This window comes from Neovison vison, chromosome 2 (assembly GCF_020171115.1).
Source record: "Neovison vison isolate M4711 chromosome 2, ASM_NN_V1, whole genome shotgun sequence".
In the NCBI taxonomy this organism is placed as follows: domain Eukaryota; kingdom Metazoa; phylum Chordata; class Mammalia; order Carnivora; family Mustelidae; genus Neogale; species Neogale vison.
This window is the reverse complement of record NC_058092.1, coordinates 153770881-153781919: the sequence shown is the minus strand read 5'-3', so window position 1 is coordinate 153781919 and position 11039 is coordinate 153770881. Positions and strand designations below refer to the sequence as shown.

Below are 11039 nucleotides of genomic sequence, written 5' to 3'. Positions count from 1 at the left end.
ATTTCCTTTAAGTGCAGGCGAGTCCAGTCTTTTACAAGGAATACCCTGGACAAACACCCGACTGGCTGAACAGGTTAACGAGCGTGTGCGTGTGCGTGCGTGTGTGTGGCGGTGGGGGGGGGGCTGCGTGGCTCAGTCGGTTAAATGTCCGACTCTTGGCTTCAAATGGGGTCATAACCTGTGGTCATGGGAGGGAGCCCCGAGTTGGACTCCGCGCTCAGCGTGAGTCTCCTTCCTCATCACGTGCACATGCGCCCCTCGTCCCAGTTTTCCAGCTGTCAGGAGATCCATATTCTGTGACACAAGGTGGCTTTCTGGGGTTCTTACTGCCGGATGCCCACGGGGGTGGTCGGCCCACAAAAGGCTGACTTAATTCAAAGAGATGCCCTTTGTGGGAAGGCCATGCCCACAGCTCAAGGCCAGCCATTTAGTCCTTCGGGCTTGGCTGTAAGATTGCCCAAGAGGATTTCAGGGACTGCCCGCCAAGTTAGGTCTGGCTGACTTCAAGAAGTGCAGTGAGGTGCCAGCAGCCTCTCATTGGAGACACCTGCATTTCAGTCAGTAACCAACTTTGCATCTCTGGGGCTGGCTGGTTTGAGAATAATGCAGTGTCTCTGATTGCACAGCCAATTATTATTAATTGGCAATTCTTATTTTGGGGGAAAAAAATTACCATCTGCTTCCAGGGGGAAAGAAATTCTCTGCCATGCCCTCCCCTAGTCCCCACACTTCAAATCATAGATACCTTGAAGAAATATCTCCAAAATGACTATTTCTATGTTTTCTCTGAACCATCCCCAGAAGGGCTGGTTCAGTGATGCGATTCTTCACAGACTGGGTTTCAGGACCCCTTCACCCTCCCGTACATCCACAAGGAGTCAGGTTTCTGCTTTCCCCGGGTTCCACTCGGGGAAGGTCCCAGAATTTGCCCAAACACCGTTCTCCCAGTAGGGATGCAGCAGAGCTCACACAACCGGACACAGCAGTAACTGTAAACATTTTAATTCCAAAAACACAGGTGTGTGTGTGTTCTGTGACATGGGAAGGATGGCTTGGCTTGGAAAACAAGCAAACATTCCTGCAAGTGGACAGGTGCGCCGGGCAGCCCAGGCCCGGCTCGTGGGAAACCGCGTGAGTGCGGTCGAGCGTCCTGTGAGTCTGAACGGCTTTCTGTGCTCCCGCAGGCCTCGATGTCTGCCCTCGGGTCGCTAGTATCGCTGGGTCTTGCGTGGGATACTTTAGACACGACTGCATGCACTACCGGGCTTCAGTAAAGCTGGTTTGTACTTAACATCTGCGTAACGTGGTGGAAAAGGTGAGGTTTTCTCTATGCAGAGATGGAGCCCTACCGCCTCTGACCGGCACCTGGCAGGACGCGTGCTGCTGTCCGTTTCTCGAACATGGTTAATGGGAATGTATGAAACGCCCGTCGGTTCACATGCAGCTGTCGTATGTTCTGCAGGGCAGGAAGGGGACAGGTGCTCTACTTAGCCTAGCTGTTTTCGGAGATTACATGGCTGTGGTTAGAATGTTCAAAGTCTGGGAGCTGTGCGTGCCCCGCCCGAGAGCTCCGGGGCAGCTTGGAGCGGCGTCAGGGTGGGGGAGGGAGGTGTGCTGTCAACCTCCTGTGCGAACCTGAGGTACAGTCGTTCTGCTCTCTAGAGCGGCGCTCGTGGCTGCAGAGCCGGGCCCCCGGCCAGCCCCGTCCCTACTGCTCGTCGGAAGCGCTCTGCTGGGAGGCCGTGTCGTCCAGGCCCATGTCCTCCTGGCTGGCTCTCCTGCACAGCAGCTCCCCGTTCTCTGCCATGGCCCCAGCCGGATGGCAGTCATGATGCTGCCCCTGCTCGGTGGCCTCAGTGGCCTCACACGGCTCGGAGAAGTGCTGGAGAGAAAGGAGAGGCAGCAAACGTGTAAGGGCGCTTCTGACCATGGCCCACTGCTGCAGGGGCTGACCTACCCCGCCCACGGGGCAGGGGACTGAGGGTGGGAGTGGGGGCCCAAGGGGTTGGCCTCCACCGAAAGGAAGGAAGCCATGAGTCTGCCATGCCGGGGTGGGTTGGGGGCTCTGAACATGGGGACTTTCCCCCCGTGATGTGGACGTGCTGGGCACACGGGCCCTCGGGTAAGACACACAGTCTAGGCATCCTGGGTTCCAGCAGCTTGGTGCCCGAACAGTGATGCCAGTGCCCAGAGTGCCAGGGACCCTATTGTCCTGCAGGAAAGAGGGAGCGAGAACATGCCAGAATCCCAGAAGCACACCCACAGATACTTAAACGGGTTGGGCAGGTAGCAGAAACGTGTGATTTTGTAGGTTTTTTCTGAGGAAATGGAATCACAGAGGGAAGTTTGTTTACACGTGCTGTGACCTAACTAAACCTCATAAAAGCTCCGGAAGTCAGCAGCTTCCCTTGCTTGCCCTTGGCCCCTGCCTGTGGGCCTCCCCTGTGGGTGTGGCCCCATCATCCACGTCCACGTAACCAACCGCGAACTGAAGCTGGGCAGGCGGTGACCCTCGTGCTCTGTAAAGAGCGTGAGTCTCTGGCCGGAGAAGGTGTGAGCACGCAGAAGGGGCACACGAGACCTCCAGTGTGACACCCGGGTCTGCCCAGGGCCTCCCGTTCTCCCTCCTGACCGCAGAATGGAAGGCAAGTGCTGGGGGTCTCTTTACTCCCTTCCTGCTCCCCGCCAACAAAGCTCCAGGGTGAGCTGACCTCAGCTGGCGTGGACTGTGCACAAAGCCCAAGTCGTTAGGGGAGTCCCTCAACCTCTCTTTTTCTGATGTTTGCATACATGGAAGTGGAAGCCCCCTCGGCAGCTGAGACGTGCGATCGGCATTCGGAATCAGTGGGGGTCTAACTGCAGTGCTGGCGTGTCCTCTCCTCTCCCTCAGGCCCGAGTGATGTGAAAAGAGGCCGAAGTAGGACATGCCGCGCTGTGGCTGCGGGAGCACATGCCCGCTCCCCTCCGTGGTTCAGGGCTCGGGATAACTGGTCTGCGGAGCACAGGCTTCGGGCCCCCTTCAGTGCCGCCAGCCGTGACCTCATCACCTACAGGACGTGGGTCTTGTCTGCCTCTGAGCACGGCCAGAACACCTCCTGTCTAGCACTGCCCGGCACCTGTCACTCTGGGAGCCCCGTGGATGGGGTGATGGGAGTCTACAGGCAGCTGGATGGGGGGCATCAGGCCAGGAACCCGCACGCCTGCCCTGGCCGGTGGGCCGCACCCCTTACCCGTGTGGCCTGGCTGGTGGCCCTGGCCGAGGGGCCCATGACGATGTTGACGCTGCTGGACGACTGGGTGTCGCTGGTGTTGCCCCCTTCCGCAGCAGAGAGTCCAGAAATGACCAGGGCACTCGAGAAGCTCCTCTTGCCGAACAGGAAGCTCAGGGTAGAGCTGGTGGACGAGCCCAGGCTGGAACGGATCAGCGCCTCGGCCCGCTCTCGAACGCTCAGGTGGCCCGTGGTGGTGACGGGTGGGGGCTGTGAGTGCAGGGACGCGGCTGAGGCGTGTAGGGAGAGCCGGCTGCCCGAGAGCCTCTGGGCCAACTCATGGACTGACGTGGATGTCTGCAGGAAGGCCTGGTGGCTTTCTACGATCGGGCCGGATGAGCTCAGCGTGGCTGGCCTTTGGCTTAAGGCTGCATGGGCCTGGACAGACTGACTCCTGCCTTTCCTCCTGCCTTTAAAAGAAAGCAGAACAGGTTGCCAGAGCACAGGGGCTTAACCTGCATCAAGGTCTAAGCAGCGAGGTCCACTGTTGTCAGGGCCAGGATGGCCCCATGGGGGCCCCTGAGAATGGAAGGACTTGATCCCAGGGCACCCGGCAGTCCAAGGGCGCGTGGGAAGCACTGCCACAGGGAGCCCAGACCTTGGACCCTGTATGCATGCGATCGGCAGTATAAAGGGAAGACACGCAGGCTCTTATCATTTTTAATCGCCTTAAAAAGGTAAGAGGGGATGGGCTGAGCCAAATGCCGGTTGAACCTTTGTTTTCTGCCAAAGTTTTTCTTAAAATCAAGGTCTTAAAATAAGAAGCCCTCACACAGGCCCCTCACAGACGTGACTGGCCAAGCCCAGGCCTGTGCCGACACACTCCCTGGCCCCCTCTTGCCAGCCACAGCTCCCCGCAGGGCCCCTCCTGTCCCCAGCCCATGTCCAGGCTTGTCAAGACAGAAGGGTTTGGGCTGCCCCAAGGACTCAGTCCTGCCCATGTCTCGGGGAGAAGGAGCCTGCCCATGCAACTTTACAAAGAAGCGGGGGAGGAAAGCGTGTGCTCCTGACTTAAGCCTCAGGAATCACTGGGCACTAATGTCCAGCTGTCACTTTGAAGGGAGCGGTCAGTGAGGTCACAGTTCTACCAGCTGCCTTATCCATGTCTCCTGAAGCTCCTACAGTTAGGCGGGCAATCGATAAGAACAGAATTGAACAGGTGGGCCTCCCTGAGGTCCGTCCCATGCATTTTCTCACATTAAGCCTCACCCTATAGGACTGATTGTGCACCTGGTGATTCCAATATACTTATGTGTGTCTAGAGGAGGTCCCGAAAAGTGACCTCCAAGCGGCTTCTTAGCGGGAAGGGCCCTCTGCCTCACATGGACATTAGTGTGGTGTGGACACTGGGATGGCGGGGTGCCCCTTCCCCACAGGGGTCCCACCCAGTCTCTCCTGCCTCCTGCCCACTGGCCAGGACCATGGTGTGTGAGGGGGATGCCCCTCATGGTGCATCTCGCAGCCCCGCAGGATGAGTGTGGGCAGCCCGGGGCACGTGGGCTCTCCCAGGGAGCAGGGGTGCATCTGGCCAATCCCTGCTGCAGAGCTGAGTGAGTTACTCTTACGGAGGGAAAACGGGAGAAAAGGGACCCTGCCGGTCAGAACTAGCAGAGCCCGTGGTCTGTTAGTCTGTTCAGTCTGACAAGGCTGAGCATCTGCATGTGATTTACCCGGTCCCGCTGACTGCTGTCCAGAAACACTCCACATCTACCCGCAAGTCCGTGGTTTCGATGCTGGATCACAGACCGCCCGTACCTGGTCGGGGAGCTTCCCAGCTAATTCCAGGAACAAGGGGACAAAGACTCATCTACGTGTCAGAGGGGAATGGTCTATGCTTGAGGCAAGACAGGGGTACCTCCCCCCATTCCTTGCTTCAGACTTTTTTGTTCTCTCTGTTGTTACTGTGGTTCTTGATGTTTTCTGAATTAATTTTGCAAGTGGAACAAGTAAGCAAACCATGCAGGGGCACGTGTGCTGCCCAGGATCGTCATCTGATCATCGAACTTCCTTTGCCAATTACATCAGTATCAGATCTTGAGTGTTTCCCCAGAAAATCTCCTCAGAACCTGGGTTTTGAAATAACCAGACAAATTCTCTCTCGTGGTTCATTAGCCAGTGCCGTTCTCTCATCTCAGCTGGTTTACTGGAAGGTGGTGGTTCATGTCCTCGCCAGCTGAAGGCTAGTGTCTTCCTCGCCAGTCTGGGATTCAGACTAGCTGGGAATTCCTGACTGCCCTCCGCAAGGAGGTCACTAGCCTCCCCCAGCTGGGAGGGGGACCAGTCCCCTCCTAGCTGGGACGTCTACTTCGTAGCAAGGCAAGAAGATGGCAGGCTGTTGGGCCAAAGTTGAGGCTGCATGGGGAGTGCTGGGAAGTGCAGACGCACAGGGTGGTGGGCTGGGACAGGGCTCCTGCCTGAGCGGGACCCCAGGCCTCTGGGAGTCTGGCAAGGGCCCAGGATGGGGACGCTTGGCTGGGAACTGACGGAAGGAGCAGTTGGGTCCCCAGGTACAGAGTTGAGCTTGGACACCATGAAACAAGATCCTTTCTTCGAATTTGGTTCACAGTCACGCTTCAGACTGTTGCATCACTGCTACTTAGCTCGGCTTCTCGGTCGTGCCCTTTCAGAGAGTACGTACGGCCCCCACCGAGACCCCGGGGCCTCCCTCCCACATGGCGCTTAGCACGTGGTGGTCACGGTCTGCTTTGTGGCAGTGTGTGGTACAGGCCACCGCCCTCCCAGCTCCCTTGCAGTGACAATGACTGCATCATCCCCATAGGCTCGGCACACGGACTGGCAGTAAGGGACAGCAGGGACCAGCCTGCAAAACTGACTTATCCTTGGCCGTTAGGACTACTTGGGAAGCTTAGAAAATGCTGTGCCCGAGAGGCTGAGACCCCGGATGTGCAGCTGCAGGCTGCCCCAGGCCCTCACTGCACGGGAGGGCGTCCTCTGGGAGGGAAGCTGGGACAGGGATTTCCCTGCTGTTCCAGGGGCCAGAAAGATCCAGGCGCAGGAGTCACCAACCCTTGACTGGCAAACAGCCTAATGGCTATCCTCGCGCTGGCTGGGCAGGCTCCTGACTCCTTTCTGGGAGCTGCGCTCTCCACTCCTGTGGGTGCAGGAGGGTAAGAAGCCAGAGAAGCCACAGCCCCACGGGAGGACCCTTGGGGACTAGGGAATGAGGAAATGCTGGCCTACTGGGAACAGCGGCTGGGTGGCTTTCCACCACTGGCTGTGCCTCGTGGAATGATCGCAGCAGCAGGTCGGAGCCCCCAGGGCAGGGCCAGCCAGCCAGGTGGGGCTGCCCCTCCCCGAGGGCGACTCCTTCTCCGGGCCTCCTGTCCCTGCGACCCTGGAGCTACTGCACACACACGGCTTCAGAATGGAAAACGTGCCCTGAGCCAGAAACCTTCCCTGAGTGCCCATGCCATTGGCCAAGGAGAAGGTGGGTAGAAGGGGTCCCGGCCAGTCCTCGGAGGGCCAGCTGGGTGTGACTTCCCCCCCACACCGTGGGCCCTTCCCGGTCCTTGCTGTTTACCAGATGCTAAGGGTACACAGCACTGGAACCTCAGGAAGCTCTCACCGTCCTATGCTTTGGTGCTCTGGGTCCTGGGGCTCCAACATGCTGCTTACAAGATAGCACGTGTTTCTAACTGCTGAGGGATGGGGAGAGAAGAGTCGAGGGTCCCATCCTTGTACTGCCCACAGGGAGCGAGCAAGTGCAAAGGACCTCACTGGAAGGTGGCAGATATCCCTGTATGGCTTCAACCATGGTGGTAGGAGAAAGAAGTTGACATTGAACTTTTCCAGGGGGCAGGAGGCACAGAAAGATGTCTGCGTCTTGTGTGGGAGAGACAGGTTGTCCCCTCTTGTGTACCCATTTTGGGCCTTCCTGGATTCCTTTTGGGGCATCTGCTACGCCAGTATGTCTCCAGATTTCCCTGTATCAGCCAGAGCTCATCTGGGGAGGGGGTTAAGGGGTGATCCCTGCCATTTCTTGTCTGGGACCCAGGACCCCTAGCTTCGCTCAATTCCCTGGGCCCCCTTGGGGGCGCTACTCCAGATGGTTGGAAAGGGTGGCCCCTTGCATAACTTGGACCTTTCCGCAGACTAGCTGGGGACCCTGGCTGCCTCCAGAACCACAGCCTGGATGCCCTGGGAGTGGCAGCAGCCTGCGGGAGACCAGGGTTCTGGTCCTCAACTGCCCTCTGGGGTCCCCCTTCTTCCCAGGACTGTGCCAGCCCTGTGCAGCCAGGGGCATGTCCCCAAGGCATCACCAGGAGTGTGTCCACAACTATGTTTCCTGGAGAACTTCCGAAAGATGTGAAGCTGGGCCCTGGTGGGATTCTGACGGGGCCTTGGGGCACCAAGGATGAGCCAACAGGATCAGCAGCTCCCGGTGCTGCTGCTCAGGGCTGTGAAGAGCAGATGCTGCCTACAGATGAGGTCCCGCTTGGGAAAAGGACTCAGGGTCTAGCTCTAAGGGAAGCCTCAGTGAGTGGCAGAACTCAGCTGTCAGAGTTTAGGGTGGGGGGAGGGAACCACCCTGCTGAGCACGGGGCCACCGCAGACCTGAGCGGCCACCTAGCCACCACTTTAGAGGGCCCCCCTCAGGTCCTCCTCCTGCACGCCTTCCCCCACAGGACCAGAGAGCCATAGAAACAACAGACAAGCTGACCCACTCCCACTGAGAGCCCTTGACAGCCTGGGGACAGGACAAGCTCAGGCCTGGTGGGGACCCAGACCGTGGCACAGATGGAGAGCTGGGCCAGGTGCAGGATGGTGGCTCCATCGGCTGGATCCTGGGCTTGGGGACAAGGCGGTGCTCAATGAGGGGACGCAACGTCCCTGGGCTAGAGTGACGGGACCGTGCACGGTGGTTAGGATGGCAGGTTCTAGGCTCATCTCACCTGGGTCTGTCTGAATCGCTCTGCTGGGTGACTGAGCAGTGACTTCTCTGTGCCCGTCTCCTCAGCAGCAAGATGAGTCCAGGGAGGGCCTCTCTCTTTGGGTCACGGGGAGGACCAGTGACTCTGCACTTGGAAAGCACGTAGGACAGCACCATACAGTTGTGAGGGTTGGGGCTGGGGGGGCTGTTACTACTATGCTTTGTCACTGTGGCAGGGGTGGGCCTGTGGGCAGGTGCACAGGAGGGGACAACAGCAAGCCAGGTGACTTCAAAGCCACTGGTGCTTGGCTATGGGCTGTCAAGCCCCTGAACAGGACGACAGCAGATCTCAGAGCCTGAAGCGGACTTGGGCTACAGGTAGGGACTGACGGTCACACGGGCTGGGAGCCCAAGGCCCGTGGGTGATGTCCCCGGCCCGCCTTGGTACTTTGTAGAGCAGAGAAAGCCAGGAGTGGCCTTGGTAGGAGCAGTTCTAAGAACCAGTGATGACAAACTAACAGCTGGTTGGGACTCTGGAGGATCCTACTCCCAAAGTCTGCCACAAAAATCTGTGTTCCCAGCTGCAGGCCTCTGGCTGCGAATGGGAAGCAGAGTCACTCCCCAGGGTGTCTGGGTCCTGGGCAGAGGGAGGGACACTAATGTCTGCCTGGCCAAGCAGCATTTCTACTCGTGGCGTCTCACAGAGTCCCAGGCTCAGCCGGCGCAGCCGCCTCCATCTCTTCGAGAGCTCGGGCACCTCCGACCAATCCCACCCTCCACCCCTGAACTCTAGACTTTCACTGGTGCAGACAAGTCACCCGGACAGATGTGCCGAGCACACAGGCCCGTCTCCACTTGGAAGCCACCTTGCATTTTTCCATCTGGAAAATCGCTTCAGTGATTCTGAAACCTAACATTGCTCATGCCATAAAACACGTGCTAACAAAGCAGGAAGATTGTCCCCACGCGGGGGCCTCGGGCTGGTAGGGGCTCTGCTCCACTCAGGGCAGGTGGTTCCAGGCAAGAAGAGCTGACAGCAGGCGCTCTGCCCCGCCGCCCGTCTCTGTCTCCCTCTCTCCTTGCCTCCTCCTTTCCTTCCTCTCTAGCTCCCGTCGTTCCATCTCTGTCTCATCTCACTGTTCGTCCATTAGTCACTTGTGTCTCTATCTCCCTATGTATCTGTATTATTCTACCATCTGTCTGTCCGTCTGTCTTTATCTATCTATCTGCCCTTCTGTCTATCATCTATCTACTGTCTTGCCCGTGTTTTATGTAAATCCGGTTGCAGTGAAATCCTCACCCTTGTCGGGGCATTTCCAGGAGGCGGGGACTGTTCCCTGCTAACTCGCTGGGTGCAGAGTTGGCTTGTGGGACAGCCACACAGAGGCACTTAACGAAGGCTTCTGGATGGTGAGGAAGCACACAGGCCAAGAGACCAAATCCCTCCCAGGTTGTGAAGGGCAAAGCCCAGCACCGAGGTGCTGGCAGGAATCAGGACAGAGCACCTGCTTCTCCCGCATCCATCAACCTGCTATGTCCTCTGCGAGCCCTCAGTGCCCCCTTTCCAAACCCCATCCCCCTCCCAGTGGCATGGGTTCTAGAACCTCATCCATCTGGTTGAGCCTAACTAGGTGGGCATGAGTTGAAAAGCGGTTTTAGACTTTAAACTCACCCCAGACGTGGACCAGTGTGCCGCCTCTATCCCGTGTGCTGGTGCCCCTCCCTGCTCTTGTTATGCTCTGAATGTCAGGTGTACGGGGCGGGGGGGAGCCAGAGAGGAGCCGGAATAGGGGAGCAGGAGTCCTGTCTGCACCCCACAGGTTCAGAGAGGGACGAGCCACTCTGTGGGATGCGCACAGCAGTCTGGATCGGTAGTTACGGATCCACCAGACACAAGACACATGATCCAGTGGCCACCGGACGAGAGAGATGTAGGAGGGGAGGGCGTTGCCAGTGGACAGATGGACAGATGGACAGATGCCTGGCTAGGGTAACAGACAAGAAAAGGATAAAGGATAAAACCACAGTCTAGGGCACCTGGGCGGCTCAGCGGGTTAAAGCCTCTGCCTTCGGCTCAGCTCATGATCTCAGGGTTCTGGGATGGAGCCCCGCATCGGGCTCTCTGCTCAGTGGGGATCCTGTTCCCCCCTCTCTCTGCCTGCCTCTCTGCCTACGTGTGGTCTCTCTCTCTCTCTGTCAAATAAATAAATAAAATCTTTAAAAATAAATAAATAAAAACCACAGTCTAAGAGTTTTTTGCAAGTAGAGTCATCTTGCATCCTTTGGCCCAATCCTGATTTTTTTTTTCTTTTTGTAAGAAGGAGCCGTTACGCATTAGGAGGACAGCATCACCCGTGACATTGGTCACTAGGACCCAAGGAGGTTCGATCAGTACCTATGAGGCTCTGCTGCACCCACCTGTCTTCTGTGTCCCTTCACGGGGCGACCAGTGGCGGGTCCCATCTTTTCTGGGTTGTTCCGTGCTGCTCTCCTGGCTCTCGCCACCGGGAGCGCGGCTGCTGCCTGCAGAGGGGGCAGCCCTCCCGTCCACGTCTTCAATGTTACCGGTACCTGGCTGGCCGGAATCACAGCCCTTCCGCACCCTGTGAGGGGAGAGGGGCCTCAAGCACTCTCTGTGGACAGTTCTGCCCCCTCCTGTGCCCCACTGCACCCATGTCGAGGTCAGGGTGGGAGACCATGCTCCACCGATGAGCAGTGCACCAGGGAGGCGGGCGGGGGGGCGCTCCTGCTCCCAGACGCAAGTGCCCTGGGATGAGTGAGCTACAGCCCTGACCTTCCGGAAGCACCCCAGGCTCTGAGGCCTGAGCTAAGCCACTCGGCCACCCTCTGGCCACCCCTCCTTCCGTTCCGGCTCACCA

At 58.1% G+C, this 11039-nt stretch overlaps 1 protein-coding gene across 2 annotated transcripts in view; it reads right to left on the bottom strand.

The window, feature by feature from the left end:
- Positions 1-986: 986 nt before the first annotated feature.
- PCNX2 (pecanex 2) overlaps positions 987-11039 on the bottom strand; it is a 306841-nt gene continuing 296788 nt past the window's right edge. For both annotated transcript variants that reach the window (XM_044239352.1, XM_044239353.1), the window contains exons 32-34: positions 10579-10763; positions 3231-3679; positions 987-1882 (exon numbers count right to left, since the gene is read on the bottom strand). In XM_044239352.1, the coding sequence (XP_044095287.1) occupies positions 1709-1882; positions 3231-3679; positions 10579-10763 (808 nt within the window). In that variant the 3' untranslated portion in view covers positions 987-1708. The remainder of the gene's footprint in view (positions 1883-3230; positions 3680-10578; positions 10764-11039) is intronic.